Source organism: Oncorhynchus clarkii, chromosome 18 (assembly GCF_045791955.1).
Source record: "Oncorhynchus clarkii lewisi isolate Uvic-CL-2024 chromosome 18, UVic_Ocla_1.0, whole genome shotgun sequence".
Taxonomy (NCBI): domain Eukaryota; kingdom Metazoa; phylum Chordata; class Actinopteri; order Salmoniformes; family Salmonidae; genus Oncorhynchus; species Oncorhynchus clarkii.
This window is the reverse complement of record NC_092164.1, coordinates 41,078,483-41,101,118: the sequence shown is the minus strand read 5'-3', so window position 1 is coordinate 41,101,118 and position 22,636 is coordinate 41,078,483. Positions and strand designations below refer to the sequence as shown.

Sequence of the window (22,636 nt, the reverse complement as noted above, 5' to 3'; positions counted from 1 at the left end):
GATGTGAATACAGTGGAGGTCTAGGTATTGAGTGATGAAGAGAGAGATAGTGAAACATCATTGAAACCAGGAGATGTCATTGCATGTGTGGGTGGTGGAACTAATAGGTTGGATAAGGTATAGTGAGCAGGACTAGAGGCTCTACAGTGAAATAAGCCAATAAACACTAACCAGAACAGCAATGGACAAGAATATTGACATTAAGGAGAGGCATGCTTAGTCGAGTGAAAAGGGTCCAGGGTCAATGGTAGCCAGGCCAACCGGTAGCAAGCTAGCAAATCTGGTTGATCACACAACAACAACCAATAGATATAGTTATTGAGAAGAAAACATAATAATAATAAAAATAAATAAATTGTCCGATTGTCTATTCAGATAGCAGCCGGTAAGACAGCCGGTTAGCGGGCCGCAGAAGGTACCACGTTCAGTTGTGAATCTGTACAAACAACAGTATACAAGTATAAACACCATGGGCCCACGCAGCCGTCCGGGTATGAACCAGAGAGCAGTTGAAATCCAGGGACAGGAGAAAAACATGTTCTGTCTCCTAGAGATGAACGTACGATTTTGGTGCGAAAAGTGCAAATCAATCTAGCTTCAGAACAGCAGCAAAGGACCAGGAGAGTGTTTAGAAGATTAGTTGATGGAAAATAAAAATAAAATGTATGTGAAAAAAGTTGTAAATATATATATTGTGAAGATGCTGGAGGAAACATGTACAAAAGTATCTATATCCACAGTAAAACAAGTCCTATATCGACAACCTGAAAGGCCGCTCAGCAAGGAAGAAGCCACTGCTCCAAAACCGCCATAAAAAAAATCCAGACTACGGTTAGCAACTGCACATGGGGACATTCAGAAAGATCATACTTTTTGGAGAAATGTCCTCTGGTCTGATGAAACAGAAATAGAACTGTTTGGCCATAAAGACCATTGTTACATTGCCTTGCGAAAGTATTCGGCCCCCTTGAACTTTGCGACCTTTTGCCACATTTCAGGCTTCAAACATAAAGATATAAAACTGTATTTTTTTGTGAAGAATCAACAACAAGTGGGACACAATCATGAAGTGGAACGACATTTATTGGATATTTCAAACTTTTTTAACAAATCAAAAACTGAAAAATTGGGCGTGCAAAATTATTCAGCCCCCTTAAGTTAATACTTTGTAGCGCCACCTTTTGCTGCGATTACAGCTGTAAGTCGCTTGGGGTATGTGTCTATCAGTTTTGCACATCGAGAGACTGACATTTTTTCCCATTCCTCCTTGCAAAACAGCTCGAGCTCAGTGAGGTTGGATGGAGAGCATTTGTGAACAGCAGTTTTCAGTTCTTTCCACAGATTCTCGATTTGATTCAGGTCTGGACTTTGACTTGGCCATTCTAACACCTGGATATGTTTATTTTTGAACCATTCCATTGTAGATTTTGCTTTATGTTTTGGATCATTGTCTTGTTGGAAGACAAATCTCCGTCCCAGTCTCAGGTCTTTTGCAGACTCCATCAGGTTTTCTTCCAGAATGGTCCTGTATTTGGCTCCATCCATCTTCCCATCAATTTTAACCATCTTCCCTGTCCCTGCTGAAGAAAAGCAGGCCCAAACCATGATGCTGCCACCACCATGTTTGACAGTGGGGATGGTGTGTTCAAGGTGATGAGCTGTGTTGCTTTTACGCCAAACATAACGTCTTGCATTGTTGCCAAAAAGTTCAATTTTGGTTTCATTTGACCAGAGCACCTTCTTCCACATGTTTGGTGTGTCTCCCAGGTGGCTTGTGGCAAACTTTAAACAACACATTTTATGGATATCTTTAAGAAATGGCTTTCTTCTTGCCATTCTTCCATAAAGGCCAGATTTGTGCAATATACGACTGATTGTTGTCCTATGGACAGAGTCTCCCACCTCAGCTGTAGATCTCTGCAGTTCATCCAGAGTGATCATGGGCCTCTTGGCTGCATCTCTGATCAGTCTTCTCCTTGTATGAGCTGAAAGTTTAGAGGGACGGCCAGGTCTTGGTAGATTTGCAGTGGTCTGATACTCCTTCCATTTCAATATTATCGCTTGCACAGTGCTCCTTGGGATGTTTAAAGCTTGGGAAATCTTTTTGTATCCAAATCCGGCTTTAAACTTCTTCACAACAGTATCTCGGACCTGCCTGGTGTGTTCCTTGTTCTTCATGATGCTCTCTGCGCTTTTAACGGACCTCTGAGACTATCACAGTGCAGGTGCATTTATACGGAGACTTGATTACACACAGGTGGATTGTATTTATCATCATTAGTCATTTAGGTCAACATTGGATCATTCAGAGATCCTCACTGAACTTCTGGAGAGAGTTTGCTGCACTGAAAGTAAAGGGGGCTGAATAATTTTGCACGCCCAATTTTTCAGTTTTTGATTTGTTAAAAAAGTTTGAAATATCCAATAAATGTCGTTCCACTTCATGATTGTGTCCCACTTGTTGTTGATTCTTCACAAAAAAATTCAAAAGTTCGGAAAGTTCAAGGGGGCCGAATACTTTCGCAAGGCACTGTATGTTGTTTGGAGGAAAAAGGGGGAGGCTTGCAAGCCGAAGAACCTCATCCCAACCGTGAAGCACGGGGTGGCAGCATCATGTAGTGGGGGTGCTTTGCTGCAAGAGGTACTGTTGCACTTCACAAAATAGATGGCATCACGAGGAAGGAAAAAAATGAGGATAATATTGAAGCAACATCAATAAGGAAGTTAAAGCTTGGTCACAAATGGGTCTTCCAAATGGACAATGACCCGAAGCATACTTCCAAAATTGTGGCAAAATGGCTTAAGGACAACAAAGTCAAGGTATTGGAGTGGCCATCAAAGCCCTGACCTCAATCCTATAGAACATTTGTGGGCAGAACTGAAAAAGCGTGTGCGAACAAGGAGGCCTACAAACCTGACTCAGTTACACCAGCTCTGTCAGGAGGAATGGGCCAAAATCCACCCAACTTATTGTGGGAAGCTTGTGGAAGGCTACCCGAAACGTTTGACCCAAGTTAAACAATTTAAAAGGCAATGCTACCAAATACTAATTGAGTGTATGTAAACTTCTGACCCACTGGGAATGTGAAGAAATAAATAAAAGCTGAAATAAATCACTCTCAACAATTATTCTAATGTGATTTCACATTCTTAAAATAATGTGGTGATCCTAACTGACCTAAAACAGGGAAGTTTTAATAGGATTAAATGTCAGGATTTGTGAGAAACTGATTTGAAATGTATTTGGCTAAGTTATGTAAACTTCCGACATCAACTGTATATATACATGTGTGTGTCTGTATATATGCACATACATACCAATGGATGCACTCATTATTTTATTTAACCTTTGTTTAACTAGGCAAGTCAGTTAAGAACAAATTCTTATTTACAATGACGGCCTATCCCGGCCAAAACCTAACGATGCTGGGCCAATTGTGCGCAGGCCTATGGGACTCCCAATCACAATATAGCCTGGAATCGAACCAGGGTCTGTAGTGACACACACAAGGGAGTGTATAAATAATTTGATAAATTAATTAAAACCATACAGGAAGGAAATCCAAAAAGTAGTATAACATTTGAATGTTTTCCATAAAATATAAAACCACAGCATACTAATAACAATGTATAAATAACTCTTTAGGATGTATGTTACAGACAGTCCAACATAGCTGTATGTAGCTGTATCACCCCCTGGCTGTGGAGTTGTATTAACAGGGGTTAGAGTCTAGAGTTATGGTGAAGGGGTTAGGGTGTACAGGCAGGGCCAGCCCTAAGCAAGATTTGGTTGGGGGGCCCCTGCAGGTTTTTTGTAGTTCTACACATTTTGTCATGGGGCGGAGATAAAACTTTTGAATTTGAAAACACATTTCATGCAATTCTACAAAATGTGCCATGGGGCAGAGCTAAATTCTTGCCGTTTTAAAGCTAATGTCCTGGAATTTTACCCATTTTGCCTTAGGGTAGAGAAAATGTTTTGCAGTTTTAAAGCACATTTCCTGCAATACTATTTTTTGCAATGACTTTCATGTTAATGATATTGGAGTGACAAACAAGGTCAATGGGGGCCCTTTGGAGGTCAGGGCCCTAGGGCACGTGCCCGATCGGTATTAGGCCATGATGACTACCAGTTTAGATAACTGGCAAGACTAAGGTCTCTATTGAATCTGTATTGCTAATTTCCTATTGAGCCAACATCTGCAGTGTTTACCGTAAATGCAATCTCTGCTAATGTGGGAACATTGCATTTAAATTTCAATCACGCTGTAATGCTGAATTTCTGGGAAATGGATTGAATAGAGCCCTAACAAAAACATGTACTATTCTAACTCTCAACTGTAAGTTGAGACCCCGACAGTTATTATTGTTGTTTCGGGGGCCCCCTGGCAGCCGCTTGTGTCGCTTATGCCTGTGTACAGGGTCCAACATGTAGCTGTAGTGCCCCCTGGCTTTGGAGTTGTAGTGGTGTAGAGGTTACAGGTCGTTGCTGTGTGAGAATGTGAAATGAGAATGTATTCTCAGTCAACTCACCATTAAAATAAGGCTAAATAAAACAAATAAATAGAAAAATGTAGGTTATAGTTGAAGGGGTTAGGGTGTAGGGCAGGGGTCGGCAACAGGCAACAGTGAGATTTTTTGGTGCTTAAAAAAGAGACACGTTATGATTGTTGGAATGATTGTTATTTTCAAATATAACCTATTTTTGGGCTTAGTTGTGGTCAATTTGCACTGTGCAAATTATTATAATTATGTTCTGGCCCCCTGACCATCTGCTTGTTAGGGTGTACAGGGTCCAACATGTAGCTGTAGTGCCCCCTGGCTGTGGAGTTGTAGTAGCAGCAGGAACTCTTCAGGCATGGCGTGCATGAAGTGACTTGGACCAACGTTGTCATAGTAATGATGTGGCAAAGTATTTTTGGATAGATCCAGAGGGAAGGGCCAGAAGCCATACAGATGAACCTGACAAAGAGAGATATAGACTTAGAAACAAACACACACAAACACACACACACACTTAATCTCTTAAGGTAGTCGATCGCATCCGACTGATTGTGGGTTGGCTGATGACTGTATAATCCGATGCGGGATGCATGCTGTCGTTGAGGCCGGTGCAGCCATGGTCATATGTCTTCTCTGTCACTTCGCCAGGTGACACTCAGTCCTTTTTTTCCTGAGCCAACTGCACTCCTTGATGGCAGAGGCTGCACCAGGTGGAACGGTCCGCCGCAACAGTCCAGAGGGAGTCCAGGGTTTATCCCACACAGTCTTCAAGTGGTCATTCAGACGCTTTTTCTGACCACCTGCAGAACGGCCCAGTTGTAGCTGTCTGTACAGCTGCTGTGAGGGTGGCTTGTAGAGCTTCTGGGGTGTGTCACAAGAACACAATCATCCACGTACTGAAGCAAAAGTACTCGTTCAGATTCCAGCTTTGTGGCAGCTCCTACTGGAGACCCAGTGCGGCTTTAGAACAGAAGCCCGGTGGACATCTTCCGTGCACGCCAACTTCAGGAAAAGTGCAGTGAACAGAAACACCTACTCATGGGCTTTGTGGACCTCTCCAAAGCCTTCAACACAGTACACCGTGAACTCCTTTGGAAGGCCCTCATGCAGGTTGGCTGCCTTGGGAAATGTGTGAACATCCTGTGTCAGTTCCATGAGAGGATGATGGCCAGGATAACAGTTGGCGGTCAGGAGTCTGAACCCTTTGGGGTAGGCACTAGTGTGAGGCAAGGGTGTGTGCTTGTGCCGGTCCTATTCAATGTTTTCCTCCTTTTCCTCCTGCACAAGGACATGGAAACTTCAGATTGGACAGGAACCTCTACTGAGGCAACACACACACATACCTGTTCACAGATCTCCAGAGCAGTGCTGGCCAGCATCATACCAGTAGAGAGCCGTGGGGCTCGTTGCCCGCGGTGACGCCAGAACTTGTCCAGCTTAAGCAGGTAGTCTGGGTGAAAGAACACCACTTTCTGTTGGGTGCAGGCCTTACGGAGGGCGTGGTACACCTGGAAAAGAATAAAGACTGATTAATGACATCATTACCATCTACCCTCATCTCCCAGGATCCAAATGTTAGTTATCAATTTTGTTCTTAAAAATGCTAGTTATTGATGGGGAAAAAATAGGCCCAGCCCTTAACAGGTACATAGCATTGGGTCCTGTAGGGCAGGAGCCGGGTAGCAGGGCTCTACCTAGTCTTATTTCATGGTAGCAGCTCACCTTGAAGCAGGGGGAGGTCCCAAAACCAAAAGAGAAGGCGTGGAGAAGCAGATGGGTGTGGCCATAGGCTGACATGACTTCCACCAGAGGTCCAGGGTTCCGCTGGAGGTCAGGGTATCTGAGGAAAAGCAAGGGGAGTCGTTAGGAGATTCTCAAAAGGGGTCAAATTATTAGCACCCCTGTGAGGATTATCCCTTGTGAGGATAATGACACTTAGCCTTAGAGAGGGTGCTAATTAATTGTGGTCAATTACAGCTGCACTGGGTAACTATGTGTGTACAGATGTTTTGTAGGGACAGCTCTAACAAGAATGCAGATTTTTCCTAGATTTGAACACAATTTCCAAGAAACGCCCGCTCTCATGGGTAGTCGGCTGGGAATGACGTAGTGTCAACATCCTGAACAGTCTAGGCTGTGGCAAATTTGAAACTGTAGTGGATGCAATAACAGTTCACAGACAAGATTGAAAAGAAGATAAATCTATTCCATTTTCCAATGTCTTCAGAACAGGTAAAACATGTATACACTAGGTATAATTATTTGATTTTACATTGAAATAAAAACTATTCATGCCGTTTGCCAGAAAGGTAGCAATGTTAGTTACATTGTCTTGTAAAAACGTAACTACCGTTCATTTCTCTGCCTAGTAAAAGATTAGATCGCTATCCAAGCTAGCTAACTTGGTAGCTACATTAACTATCACACTCGGATGTCCTCACTACAGAAGGCAGCACAGTAAATCAACCTCTAAAGAAAGCCTTTAACGACACGGTGGACTGTTCTATCATTTACAGTCCAGCAGTACTACCAAAGACATCTCCAAGTTCACAGAATGCCATATACACAATCCAAAGACTCATGCACCTTACAACGTACAATTGCTGCCATTTCACAACTGCACTATTCTATTTATTACCAAGTACAGTGCCTTGGGGGAAGTATCCAGGCCCCATGATTCTTTCCACATTTTGTTAGGTTACAGCCTTATTCTAAAATTGATTAAATAAATAATCTCAGCAATCTACACACAATACTGCACAATGACAAAGCGAAAACAGGTTGACATTTTTTGCTAATTTATTAAAGATTAAAAAAAACAGTAATAGCTTATTTACATAAGTATTCAGACCCTTTGCTATGAGACTCGAAATTGAGCTCAGGTGCATCCTGTTTCCATTGATCATCCTTGAGATGTTTCTACAACTTGATTGGACATGATTTGGAAAAGCACACACCGGTCTATATAAAAAGGTCCCACAGTTGACAGTGCATGTCAGAGCAAAAACCAAGCAATGAGGTCGAAGGAATTGTCCTTAAACCACTGAGACAGGATTGTGTCAAGGCACAGGTCTGGGGAAGGGTTCACAAAACATTTCAGCAGCAGTGGCCTCCATCATTCTTATATGGATGTTTTGAATCACCAAGACTCTTCCTAGAGCTGACCGCACAGCCAAACTGAGCAATCAGGGGAGAAGGGCCTTGGTCAGGGAGGTGACCAAGAACCCATGGTCACTCTGACAGAGTTCTAGAGTTCCTCTGTGGAGATGGTTGTCCTTCTGGAAGGTTCTCCCATCTCTGCAGTACTCCACCAATCAGGTTTTTATGGTAGAGTGGCCAGACGGAAGCCACTTCTCAGTAAAAAGGGACATGACTGCCCGCTTGGAGTTTGCCAAAAGGCACCTAAAGACTCTCAGACCATGAGAAACAGGATTCTCTGGTCTGATGAAACCAAAATTGAACTCTTTGGCCTGAATGCCAAGTGTCACGTCTGGAAGAAACCTGGCACCATCCCTAAGGTGAAGCATGGTGGTGGCAGCATCAGCTGTGGGGATGTTTTTCAGCTGCAGGGACTGGGAGACTAGTCAGGATTGAGGGAAAGATGAACGGAGCAAAGTACCGAGAGATCCTTGATGAAAATCTGCTCCAGAGTGCTCAAGACCTCAGACTCAGGCGAAGGTTCACCTTCCAAACTATAAAAATAAAGAGTCGCACACTCCATATATATAAACTCCCAGTCATTTATTGGGTAAATCACCAACGTTCCGGCATCACTGTACCTTCTTTAGGGTGAACGTTCACCTTCCAGCAGGACAACGAGCACGCAGCCAGAACAACGCAGAAGTGGCTTCGGGACAAGTCTCGTAATGTCCTTGAGTGGCCCAGCCAGAGCCCGGACTTGAAACGAATCAAACATCTCTGGAGAGACCTGAAAATAGCCGTGCGGTTACGCTCCCCATCCAACCTGACCGAGCTTGAGAGGATCTGCAGAGAAGAATGGGAGAAACTCCCCAAATACAGGTCTGCCAAGCTTGTCGCATCATAAACAAGAAGACTCAAGGCTGTAAGACTCAAGGCTGTAATTGCTCCCTAAGGTGCTTCAACAAAGTACTGAGTAAAGGATCGGAATACTTTTTTGCACATTTGAAAAAAAATACTAAATATATATTTTTTGCTTTGTCATTGACAATACAAATATTTTAAAAAACTAAGCAAAAAGCTATCCATTGTAGAATAAGGCAATAACGTAACAAAATGCGTAAAAAGTAAAGGGGTCTGAATACTTTCCGAATGCACTATATATAGTGTGGCTGAGGTTCTTACTGGAGTTTTTATAAAACAGCATTTGCTCTGGGATTGAAACCGGTGCTTCGGTCAGATGAAATGAAAATAGAGCTCTTTGTCTGTATCTGATCATGTGTATTGATAGAGTATATACCTTTTATTGATCTGGGAAGGGTTGGCCGTTATGAGGTCTGTCTTCACTCCCACGTCATAACTCTTGTTGATAGGAGCCAGGTTAAACCTGTCAACAAAAACAATCACAACATTAGAAACAACTACGACAACACAACATTCACACACATCAACACAACAAATAACTGTATACCCCTACCTACATATTACCTCAACTAACCTGTACCCTCGTACAATGACTTGGTACCCCCTGTATATTGACTGGTTATTGTTATTTTAATGTTACTTTATATATAAAAAATATATATAGTATTTATTGTATACTTTTTTAGCTAATATTTTGTTAAATACATTTTTTTTAAACTCTACATTGTTGATTAAGGGCTTGTAAGTAAGCATTTCACGGTAAGGTATTACACCTGCTGCATTCTGCGCATGTGACAATTTCAATTTGATTTCATTTGATTTGAATAAGAGCGCCATATACAAACTAGTGATGGACTCAGAAAGAGGTGCCGGTTTCGATAGGATAAAACAAGATTCACAGAATATCCACACAACGTTCACACATTATAAACAACTGTCACACATCACATCAACTTTGAACATTACACAGGCTTACTGCAGCGCCAGCTGTGCCACCAGAGACCCTGGGTTCGCGCCCAGGCTCTATCGTAACCGGCCGCAACCGGGAGGGCCGTGGGCCGACGCACAATTGGCCTAGCGTCGTCCGGGTTAGGGAGGGTTTGGCCGGTAGGGATATCCTTGCCTCATCGCGCACGAGCGACTCCTGTGGTGGGCCGGGCGCAGTGCACGCTAACCAAGGTTGCCAGGTGCACTGTGTTTCCTACGACACATTGGTGCGGCTGGCTTCCGGGTTGGATGCGTGCTGTGTTAAGAAGCAGTGCGGTTCCACTTCTTGCATTTAAGAATGATGGAGGCCACTGTGTTCTTGGGGACCTTCAATGCTGTAGACATTTTTTGGTACCCTTCCCAGATCTGTGCCTCAACACAATCCTGTCTCGGAAATCTACGGACAATTCCTTCCGCCTCATTTCTTGGTTTTCGCTCTGACATGCATTGTCAAGCGTCCTCCGTCTCTCCCGAGCCCGTACGGGAGTTGTAGCGATGAGACAAGATAGTAGCTACTAACAATTGGATACCATGAAATTGGGGAGAAAAAGGGGTAAAAAAAAAATAATAATCAAAAAATTCACTTTGAACATTACACAACTGCACTACATTGCTATAGATTACTACCAATAATGGATTGATTGATTAAGAATGTTGTTGCTGATACCTGATGACATAGTCAGCATTGTCTATTTCCGCTCCACAGCTGCTGTTCTGCAGGATTCCTCCACTTCCCACCACGGCACAACGACTCAACGAACCTTTACTCCAGGGTACGGTCTATACACACACACACACGTTTTGTTATTATATCCTCAAGGGGGACATAACATTTATTTCCATTAAATATCCTATTTTCTATAACCACTAACCCAAACCTAAATCCTAACTACTAACCCCTTTCCCTAAACTCAAACCTTAAAATAGCCTTTGTCCTCATGGGGACGTGGGAAATGTCCCCCACGAGGGACAATTGTCCTGGTTTTACTAACCTTGTGGGCACTTTAGGTCCTCACAAGAATAGAAGAGCTAACCCATACAAACACCTGAGGCAGCATGTCCCATAGTGCTTGGTCCACCTTTCTCTTCCTCCACTTCTCTGCATCATAAGTCAGACTCTGGTTCTGATTGGTGTTCTGTCTGGTCACCATCAGCCTATCAGAAGCGTTACAGCATGACCACAACTCTGTCCTGGGAGGGAAGGACAGGATGTTTGTTGGAGACGATCGCAAGACTGTGCAAGGTGTGTGTGAAAACTGTATCAGTGGCGGCTGGTGGGAGTTAGCTATAGGGGATTGGCTCATTGTAATGGCTGGAATGGAATAATTGGAACGGAGTCAAACGTGGTTTCCATGTGTTTGATACAGTTCAATGTATTCCATTCCAGCCATTACAATGAGCCTGTCCTCCTATAGCTCCTCCCACCAGGCTCCACTGGTGTGTGTCTCACCTGTGTAGTTCTCTGTGGGTGAGGTTGAGTCTCCAGGGACAGTTCATTAGCCCTCTCACCTCCTGAGAGAACAGGCCAATGTCCACTCTGACACACACACAAACACGCCAGGTCACTCCAATTCCAATGCAATATTCAACGTTCCCACCACGTCGGGAGATGCCGTCAATACCGGCCACTAGGGGCAGCGGTGAGCACTTACTAGTAGTCTTGCGTCATTGGCTCTGAGAATCGTGTGTTTAATCCCAGTGGTAGGCATTCGTTTGTAATTTTTTTTGACCCTATCCCAAACCTTAACTATTTGGAATTAATACCTAAACTTAACCATCGAGTTGTTTCTGTTTTAACCCTCTCCCAAACCTTAACCCTTAAAACCCTTTCCTGCGGTCAAATGACCAAACCGCCCTCAACCTTTTCATAATTTCATAGTTAAATTACATTTTTATTTTTTTTTAAGCCGCAAATCAAGTGTTTCTATGTGAAATGGTTTGGTTATATTTCAGCCTTCTGTGACGCACATAAAAGTATAATATTGGGATGTAAACTCAAAATTGAATACATTTCATACATACACTCTATATCTGGGCCCAAACCATGTGTGAGGTGTATACTTTTGTTTCAAAGTAGATTTGTTTAAGACTGCCAAGAAACACTCTGTGACACTGATTTAGCCCACCCTCGTAAAAAGGTTACTTAACCAATCGGAATTCATTCCTCAACTTAACCGTCAAATTATGACGTTTAGACAAACGTAGAATACTGAATTCAAACCGTGTCAAACCGTGAGATCTTGTTACACACACACACACACACACACACACACACACACACAATATATAAATGTACATATAGATGGTGAACTTGTTGGATCAGGATGGATTGTCTGGTTGATCTGATCAGACTTTCAGACTTTCCAGTAAAGAACATCTTACGTAGAATCTCTCACTCGGACCCCAGGAAGATTAGCTGACATTGTGGCGTTAGATAATGGAGATTTAAAATAAATACAATTTTTATCAAATAATCAAAGCCCCACTTACTTTTTCATAGTAGTCATGGTCACCAGTTTCTCTCGCAGTCTTCTACACTGCAACCTCTTCTGGACAGAGTCCAAGAACCCATCTCTGGAACACACACACAAATCAATTCTCTGATAAGGCTAAATGATCAAATTACAGAAATGCTTTATGACTAGATAAGGTTGTAAACTAGTCTATAAAAAGGTTTAATATGAAAAGACAATTATGCAGTACTCAGAAATCCGGCTCCAGGTTAGAGAGTGGGGTGTACAAGACTCCAATGGACATTCAACAGCAAAAAACATCCCAGCCCACAGGGAAAAACACAGATGAGAACTTAGAATGTATGGGTATGTTTTTTCATCAAGAACGCATTGGAAGAGTCCTCTGATGGTGGCCAAACAAAATAATGGCTGCAGTCCAAACTCAAAGTGGCCATCCCTCAGCCCTGAACCCGCAGCCCTTGAATGACGTTTTACATTGTCACAAGAGTGATGATCGGTGAGGCAACGTCCTTGGTGCAAATCTTGAAGTTGAGCTTAAACCTATTAATGTACCTAGAAAGCTAACATAGCCAGCTAGCACTCCTGTCAGGTATCTACCTACCCATAGCTTGCAAGCTAGTTTTATAGTTTGGTAATTTATTCCAATACATTTCAGAATTCCCCCCCAAAATGTTAATGAATCTTGCTATGTTTTATAGGCCCCTCACTACAAGACTAAGGCAATTTTCCAAAGCAAAAATCTAATCTCATATATATATATAAAGCAAGGGAAGTTAGCAACATAAGCCCCTCAGCCCTCGTTTGTGATCGAGTGTACAATTCTGTTCACTCCGGGGCCTAAAACAGCCCATAATTCAATTGGCGAGGATTGTACATACACTAAGAAAAGTTTGCCAAAACTTCAAATCCTTATGGAGTCAACATAAAAGTGTAAGAACAATTTAAATAAGTTACAAATTGTGCTACTAATGCACACGATGGCACATACATGAGACTTGAAATTGAGCTCAGGTGCATCCTGTTTCCATTGATCATCCTTGAGATGTTTCTTCCAACTTGATTGGATTCCTCCGGTGGTAAATTCAATTGATTGGACATGCTTTGGAAAGGCACACACCTGTCTATATAAAAGGTCCCACAGTTGACAATGCATGTCAGAGCGAAAACCAAGAAATGTGGCGGAAGGAATTGTCCGTAGAGCTCCGAGACAGGATTGTGTTGAGGCACAGATCTGGGGAAGGGTACCAAAAAATGTCTGCAGCATTGAAGGTCCCCAAGAAAACAGTGGCCTTCATCATTCTTAAATGCAAGAAGTGGAACCACCAAGACCCTTCCTAGAGCTGTCCACCCAGCCAAACTGAGCAATCAGGGGAGAATGGCCTTGGTCAGGGAGGTGACCAAGAACCCGATGGTCACTCAGACAGCTCCAGAGTTTGTCTGTGGAGATGGGAGAACCTTCCAGAAGGACAACCATCTCTGCAGCACTCCACCAAATCAGGCATTTATGGTAGAGTGGCCAGACAGAAGCCACTCCGCATGAAAAGGCACATGACAGGACTCTCAGACCATGAGAAACAAAATTCTCGGGTCTGATGAAACCAAAATTTAACTCTTTGGCCTGAATGTCAAGTGTCACATCTGGAGGAAACCTGGAACCATCCCTAATGTGGAGCATGGTGGTGGCAGCATCATACTGTGGGGATGTTTTTCAGAGGCATGGACTGGGAGACTAGTCATGATCGAGGCAAACATGAACAGAGCAAAGTACAGAGAGGTCCTTGATGAAAACCTGCTCCAGAATACTCAGGACCTCCGACTGGGGCGAAGGTTCACCTTCCAACAGGACAACAACCCTAAGCACACAGCTAAGACAATGCAGGAGTGGCTTCAGGACAAGTCTCTGAATGTTCTTGAGTGGCCCAGCCAGAGCCCGGACTTGTACCCAATCTAACATCTCTGGAGAGACTTAAATAGCTGTGCAGCAACACTCCCCATCCAACCTGACAGAGCTTGAGAGGAATGGGAGAAACTCCCCAAAATACAGGTGTACCAAGCTTCTAGTGTCATACCCAAGAAAACTGGAGGCTGTAATCGCTGCCAAAGGTGCTTCAACAAAGTACCGAGTGAAGGGTATGAATACTTATGTAAATGTCATATTTCAGTTTAACAATTTGCAAAAAGCTCTAAAAACAATGTTTTTGCACTGTCATTATGGTGTGTTGTGCGTAGACGTATGATAAAAACACAACCGTGGGTCGAATGAGTGACGAATTACCGGACAAGGGCGGTACATTTAAAATTCATGCATTCTTCCCTCGCCCTACAAGTGTCCACTTCATTTGGGGGCTGAGGGTGTGTCTTTTACGTGTTTAGAATGCAGCGGGTGTTGAGTTTGACACGTGACTACAGTTTGCATTGAATTGTGGGTCATATCGACCCCACAAGTGAACAAAGTTCTTCACTCGCTCTCTCGAGCTAAATCGAGGGCCGAGCAGGCAACATTTATGAATTGGACAATGATGGCAATAAAACTGCATCCGGTTTTGACAGGGATTCCCCCGAGCAATTAAAAAAAATATTTGGTCTACAAAATATATAATTCAAGGATTATGGTTAAAATGTCCATAGAAGTGTGGTTAATTTGTATTCATTTTACGGTTTCCAAAATCTATTCTTCAAAACAAGCCGTTCAGTTACCTACTGCTCTGCCATCAGCGGCTCCAGGTGTTTGGCCTGTCCCTCTGTGCTTGGATTGCATAGCCAGCTATTACATTGCTTGCTTTAGGGGGTGACTGCAGCAATGAGATTGCAGCATTTCACCATATTCTCACAGCACAAAATAAAATGGACCTTCCTGGGTGGTGTTGAAATGAACGCCCAGGTCTTCTGGGTCTGCTTTATCAGGTACTGAACAGATGGCGCTAAAGAGGATATTGCAATGAACTTGTAAACACATAATCATTACAGTCATTAGTACCCTGGGACCTGAACATCCACTGACAGTCAAAAGTACAGAGGGATACAATTGTTAGGACATTCTCACGGATCTGGTAGGATACAAACATCACGGCGAGCTCATCATGCTTGTGACATTATGCTAGGTAGCTATCCCTTAGTTAGATAATTTGTGTTCAGTTGTCACTTGTTTTTTATTTTCCCTGTGTTTGTGTTGCCATGCACTTGGGACCTGGCTGCTCATTCTAAAAATATCACTTTTGGTAGGCTAATCAAAAACAGTGAGAGCATGTGCAGCAGTTGTGGTTCTGTTTTTACATGCAAATGTGAAATTGGTGTATTTATCAAATCAAATCAAATTGTATTTGTCACATACACATGGTTAGCAGATGTTAATGCGAGTGTAGCGAAATGCTTGTGCTTCTAGTTCCGACAATGCAGTAATAACCAACAAGTAATCTAACTAACAATTCCAAAACTACTGTCTTATACACAGTGTAAGGGGATAAAGAATATGTACATAAGGATATGAATGAGTGATGGTACAGAGCAGCATAGGCAGGATACAGTAGATGGTATCGAGTACAGTATATACATGAGGTGAGTATGTAAACAAAGTGGCATAGTTAAAGTGGCTAGTGATACATGTATTACATAAGGATGCAGTCGATGATATAGAGTACAGTATATACGTATGCATATGAGATGAATAATGTAGGGTAAGTAGCATTATATAAGGTAGCATTGTTTAAAGTGGCTAGTGATATATTTACATCATTTCCCATCAATTCCCATTATTAAAGTGGCTGGAGTTGAGTCAGTGTCAGTGACAGTGTGTTGGCAGCAGCCACTCAATGTTAGTGATGGCTGTTTAACAGTCTGATGGCCTTGAGATAGAAGCTGTTTTTCAGTCTCTCGGTCCCAGCTTTGATGCACCTGTACTGACTTCGCCTTCTGGATGATAGCGGGGTGAACAGGCAGTGGCTCGGGTGGTTGATGTCCTTGATGATCTTTATGGCCTTCCTGTAACATCGGGTGGTGTAGGTGTCCTACCTGCAGTTGTTCAAATGCACAGATCCTTTTACCGGTTGTTTCTTTGGGAAAACTTGGGTTAATAATTCTGTCTTGCTGCTTTGTTGACAATAGAACCAGGTCGACAAGGCGATCATGTCTAGCAGTGTACAGGTCCTTGTATGAACAGCAACCATGCACAACATGGGCAACAGACCATTACTCAAACAAATTGTTTGTTTGTCAAACTTCCCCTCTGGAATAAATAAAGTACACACACACACATTCATTTCACACTCAACGTCAACAAAACTAAGGAGATGATTGTGGACTTCAGGAAACAGCAGAGGGAACACCCCCCTATCCACATCGATGGAACAGTAGTGGAGAGGGTAGTAAGTTTTAAGTTCCTCGGCGTACACATCACAGACAAACTGAATTGGTTCACCCACACAGACAGCATCGTGAAGAAGGCGCAGCAGCGCCTCTTCAACCTCAGGAGGCTGAAGAAATTAGGCTTGTCACCAAAAGCACTCACAAACTTCTACAGATGCACAATCGAGAGCATCCTGTCGGGCTGTATCACCGCCTGGTACGGCAACTGCTCCGCCCACAACCATAAGGCTCTCCAGAGGGTAGTGAGGTCTGCACAACGCATCACCGGGGGCAAACTACCTGCCCTCCAGGACACCTACACCACCCGATGTCACAGGAAGGCCATAAAGATCATCAAGGACAACAACCACCCGAGCCACTGCCTGTTCACCCCGCTATCATCCAGAAGGCGAAGTCAGTACAGGTGCATCAAAGCTGGGACCGAGAGACTGAAAAACAGCTTCTATCTCAAGGCCATCAGACAGTTAAACAGCCACCACTAACATTGAGTGGCTGCTGCCAACACACTGACTCAACTCCAGCCACTTTAATAATGGTCATTGATGGGAATTGATGTAAAATATATCACTAGCCACTTTAAACAATGCTACTTAATATAATGTTTACATACCCTACATTATTTATCTCATATGTATACGTATATACTGTACTCTATATCATCTACTGCATATTTATGTAATACATGTATCACTAGCCACTTTAAACTATGCCACTTTGTTTACATACTCATCTCATATGTATATACTGTACTCGATACCATCAACTGCATCTTGCCTATGCCGCTCTGTACCATAACTCATTCATATATCTTTATGTACATATTCTTTATCCCTTTACACTTGTGTGTATACGGTAGTAGTTTTGGAATTGTTAGCTAGATTACTCATTGGTTATTACTGCATTGTCGGAACTAGAAGCACAAGCATTTCGCTACACTCGCATTAACATCTGCTAACCATGTGTATGTGACAAATACAACTTGATTTGATTTGATTTCCAGGTCAACATAAAGCTCACTGGGCAAAAACTGGTTGAATCAATGTTGTTTGCACGTAATTTCAACAAAAATGCAATGTGATGACACTGAATCAATGTGGAAAACAGATTTGCAAAAAGTCATCAACATCAGGAAAGTGTCTTTTTTTCACCCAACTTTTAACCTAAATCCAATGGTATGGTGATTTGTTTTGTTGATTTCACATTGAATTCACGTTAGTTGACAACTCATCCAAATGTAAATCGAAACTAGATGTTGAACTGACTTCTCTGCCCAGTGGGAGGAGAGCAAACATTGGTGAAGTCAATCAAAGATCTATCTGGTTTATTACAAGTCGCAACAGGGAGACACCACCAGCACAACATTTTAAATGTAACCTTTATTTAACTAGGCAAGTCAGTTAAGAGCAAATTCTTATTTACAATGGCGGCCTACCCCAGCCAAACCTGGACGACACTGGGCCACTTGTGCGCCGCCCTATGGGACTCCCAATCATGGCCAGGTGTGATGCAGCCAGAAGCAGAAAAAAATTCTAACTGGCATCTTGGAGGCAGGCCCATCATATCCTAATTAGACAGCACCAAATACTCTGTAAACACCAGCCCCGGGAGGCTTGTGTGAAACCCAAATAAAAAGATAGTGACTTTTGTCAGCTGCAACAGAATCACACAGTGTTCACAGAACGTTGTTATCAATACAACATAATAGTGAATAATCATTGCATCCTCGGTCCTTTTACATCCAGTCTGGCGTCAAGCATTATCAACAGATACGAGAATAATTCATAACATTCAGCTTCAAATCTAGTGACCATGAACACGCACCCAGAACATTGGAAATGATGTGTAATTACAGAAAGTCCAAATATGCTAAACATTGTGTTGATCACTAAACGGAACAAAATTATACATGCAACGTGTTTCAAGAGCTGAAATAAAAGATCCCAGAAATGTTCCATGCCCACAAAAAGCTTATTTCTCTCCAATTTTGTGCACAAATGTTTACATTCCTGTTTGTGAGCATTTCTCCTTTGCCAAGATAATCCATCCACCGACAGGTGTGGCATATCAAGAAGCTGATTAAACAGCCTGATCATTACACAGGTGCACCTTGTGCTGGGGACAAGAAAAATACACTCTAAAATGTGTAGTTTTATCACACAACACAATGCCATTTATGTTAAGTTGAGGGAGAAAGCAATTGGCACGCTGACTGCAGGAATGTCTACCAGAGCTGTTTCCGGATAATCAAATGTTAATTTCTCCACCATAAGCTGCCTCCAACGTAATTTTAGAGAATTTGGCAGTACGTCCAACCGGCCTCACAACCGCACGTGTATGGCGTCGTGTGGGCAAGCGGTTTGCTGATGTCAATGTTGTGAACAGAGTGCATCATGGTGGCAGAGGGGTTATGGTATAGGCAGGCATAAGCTACGGAAAACAAACACAAATACATTTGATCAATGGCAATTTGAATGCACAGAGATACCGTGATGAGATCCTGAAGCCCATTGTCATGCCATTCATCCACCGACATCACCTCATGTTGCAGCATTATAAGGCCTCATGTCGCAAGATTTGTACACAATTTCTGGACGCTAAAAATGTCCCATTTCTTCCGTGGACTGCATACTCACCAGACATGTAACCCATTAAGCATGTTTATAGATGAGTGGGACAACATTCCACAGGCCACAATCAACAGCCTGATCAAGTCTATGCGAAAGAGACTTGTGGCGCTGCATGAGGGAAATTGTGGTTTCACCAGATACTGACTGGCTTTCTGATCCAAGCCTCTACCTTTTTTTGGGGCATCTGTGACCAACAGATGCATATCTGTATTCCCAGTCATGTCAAATCCATTTAAAGGGCCTAATGAATTTGTTTCAATTGACTGATTTTCTTTAACTCTGTAAAATCTTGAAAAATTGTTGTGCATTTATTTTTGTTCAGTATAAATCCCTCTTAAAATTTCTCCATTACACACACGGCATTTTGGGATCCTGAGTGGCGCAGCGGTCTAAGGCAGTGCTAGAGGAGTCACTACAGTCCCAGTTTTGATCCTGGGCTGTATCTCATCCGGCCAAGATCGGGGGTCCCATTGGGCAGCGCACAATTGGCCCAGCGTCCTCAGGGTTAGGGGAGGGTTTGGCCGGAGTAGGCCGTCTTTGTAAATAAGAATGTTAACCGACTTGCCTAGTTAAATAAAGATAAAAAAATACAAAAAATACAAACGTACCTTTGGTGTTGGTAGTAGTCTATGAGCGTAATAGACAGGAGAGTTCCAGAGCAGACCAGAATGAATAGAATCAGGTAACGCATTGTTACAACAGGTCACAGACTGAATGACAGCATGACAACTACACTGTTGGCCCATCAGGGAGGGATAGAGGGAGGGAAGAGCAGCCTGGGTCTCCTAGACTATACGTAACATAGTAAACATAATTCAGGGACACTTAAATTACTATGATATGTTACGTTTGGTATGGTTACATAAGACAGAAGGTTACTTAAGTCAAATACGAAAGTAGGGTGGTTTGTCGGGCTGGATGGGTTGGCATATTACGTGAACGTTTACCAACCCAATTAGCAACTTTGCAACTACTTACCAGCTACTTAGCAAGTTAGCCTACTTTAACCTTACGCCTAATCTTAACCCCTAACTCTAACCCCTTGACTAGTTAACGTTAGCCACAACAAATTAAAATCCATAACATATCATACGTTTTGCAAATTTCTAACATATTTTGTGAACTGAGATTTGTACAATATGCTATTCGTAACATGCTATTCACAATATGCTATTCGTAACATCATATGAACTGTAATTCATAACATCTCTTACAAAATGGATGATGGACCTTCACAAATTAATACACACCATACAAAAGTGTACCGGATTTAGATGTACTATTTTACATTTACCCCTGACTCCAGGTTGGGAGGAGTTGGAGGGGAGGGAGGAGAGGTGTGTGTGTGTATATGAGTACCACAGTAGGAGTGATAATACCAATAAAACCTAGCGGTCAAACAAGGAAATGGTTTCAATCGGTTTTCCACCATTCATTTCTCCCATAGGGGATTTTAGTAACACTAAAAATAAAGGCTGTGTTCCGTGTAGGCTTACACCGGCGTGATGTTTTAATAACCATGTAAATCTCTCTAGTACAAGGTGTCTTTTATCAATCAATTAGCTTGTATTTCTGTTTGCAGCGTCCAAACCGTTTGGGCTAGAATTAAATGGTGGGAACCTGGTTACCGAGATTTATTGCCCAAAAGTATGAGCACCTTCTCCTCAAACATCTCATTCCAAAATAATGGGAATTAATATAGAGTTGGTCCTCCCCTTTGCTGCTATAATAGCCTCCACTCTTCTGGGAAGGCTTTCCACTAGATGTTGGAACATTGCTGCGGGGACTTGCTTCCATTCAGCCACAAGAGCATTAGTGAGGCCAGGCAATGATGTTGGCCGATTAGACCTGGCTCGCAGTCGGCGTTCCAGTTCATCCCAAAGGTGTTCGATGGAGTTGAGGTCAGGGATCTGTGCAGGCCAGTCAAGTTCTTCCACACTGATCTCGATAAACCATTTCTGTATCATGGACCATCGCTTTGTGCACAGGGGCATTGTCATGATGAAACAGGAAAGGGCCTTCCCCAAACACAAAGTTGGAAGCACAGAATCGTCTAGAATGTCAATGTATGTTGTAGCGTTAAGATTTTCCTTCACTGCAACTAAGCATGAAAAACAGCTCCAGACAATTATTCCTCCTCCACCAAACTATACAGTTGGCACTGGGCATTCGGGCAGGTAGCTGCTCGGCCATCTAAACGTATTTCATTTAGTTCCTGACAAACAGTTATTGTGCTGACGTTGCTGCCAGAGGCAGTTTGGAACTCAGTGACGAGTGTTGCAACCAAGGACAGATGATTTTTACATGCAACGCACTTCAGAACTCTGCGATCTCATTCTGTGAGCTTGTGTGGCCTACCAATTTTCGGCTGAGCCGTTGTGCTGTTATTGTGAAGCAGAAACGTCTAGGAGCAACATGGCTGGTGTGCTCGATTTTTTTACACCCTTCAGCAACAGGTGTGGCTGAAATAGCTGAACCAACTAATTTGAAGGGGTGGGCCTGCATTTGTTACAGCAATAGGTGTAAAGACTGAATGCACGTCTAATCAGCCCATCTCCATCTGGCTTTCCAGTCTTTCTCGCCATCCTCCATTCAAATTGTGACAAAATAGAATGCTAATTTGCTAGCATTTTTCTTAAGGTGCCAAAAAGTCCTATTATATTGAATTATATCCTTCCTCGCTCAGCCAATGTATTGAAATATGTTGTGATAGATAGATAGATAGATAGATAGATAGATAGATAGATAGATAGATAGATAGATAGATAGATAGATGTCCTAGACAACTTTTTCAGGTAATTAATTCAATGTAGTATTAGCCTTATATGTAGCTAATTAATGATAGAAGCTTATTATGGATAAGCTAAAAGTTTGGTTATCTTGCGCAATATGCGTGCACCTGCACTCCGCTTGCCTCTCTCCTTCAAAAACGCTCCTTAGCTCTTGGAGTCCCATGCAGGAAAAGATTTACTAGAATTACTTGCTGGACATATTTTTTTTTGCATTTCTTATACCAATAGACAATTCGAAGAGGGACGCAAGCTCTTGTTTGCTGAATGTTAAATACACCAGCCAATAAAACTCACGGGTAGTTTGAAAGAAGAGCGAACTCGCGATGGCAGTAGGCTATAAGCAGTTATTTATTCAGACCCATAACCATTCAATCTTCTTGAAGAGAAGGGAAAGCCTTCTACATCTAACTCGAGTTCATATTATGAAAAAGGATGTCATTACAAGGATGAAGACAACGGAACTTATTTAACTTAACTGTTGAAAGTGAGTAACGAATGAAGCAACAAGAGAGAAAGAGGAAGGCTAATAACATTAAAGGAAATATTATGAAAGATATATGCGTCAGCCTACTAAATTATACAAATAGACCCTATTATATTTCAGAATTAAAATCCAGTTCGCTGGCCTATAACATTGTAGGCCGCATGGGTTGCACCAGAATTGCATGTTCTCTCCCTGCTTTATCATGTTTTGAACAATGTGCGTAAATCCAGTCCATATAATACAGTACAGTAATACAGTTCACATAAAAAAAGATTAGCCTACTGGAGCTAGTTTCATTCATTTACCCAAGAGAGCATATAGCTAGCTAGACCTACAGGCTTTTAT

The 22,636-nt window shown here is 42.5% G+C and overlaps 1 protein-coding gene across 1 annotated transcript; it reads right to left on the bottom strand.

The window, feature by feature from the left end:
* Positions 1 to 4,779: 4,779 nt before the first annotated feature.
* On the bottom strand, positions 4,780 to 19,706 carry LOC139372642 (alpha-2,8-sialyltransferase 8E-like). The gene is made up of 9 exons (XM_071112415.1): positions 19,624 to 19,706; positions 12,043 to 12,126; positions 11,003 to 11,089; positions 10,599 to 10,743; positions 10,220 to 10,332; positions 8,942 to 9,028; positions 6,226 to 6,343; positions 5,847 to 6,011; positions 4,780 to 4,962 (listed from the first exon to the last, which is right to left on the bottom strand). Exons 1-9 carry the CDS (start codon positions 19,704 to 19,706, stop codon positions 4,780 to 4,782), a joined length of 1,065 nt encoding a protein of 354 aa, XP_070968516.1.
* Between the last annotated feature and the right edge of the window lie 2,930 nt (positions 19,707 to 22,636).

Coding starts and splice junctions, on each gene's coding strand:
- LOC139372642 (XM_071112415.1), bottom strand. CDS start 19,706: ATGCGTTACCTGATTCTATTCATTCTGGTCTGCTCTGGAACTCTCCTG. Junction 10,744..11,002: donor ACCCACAGAGAACTACACAG/GTGAGACACACA, acceptor CTTCCCTCCCAG/GACAGAGTTGTGGTCATGCT. Junction 6,344..8,941: donor CCTTCCCAGATCAATAAAAG/GTATATACTCTA, acceptor GCTTTTCCTCAG/ATACCCTGACCTCCAGCGGA.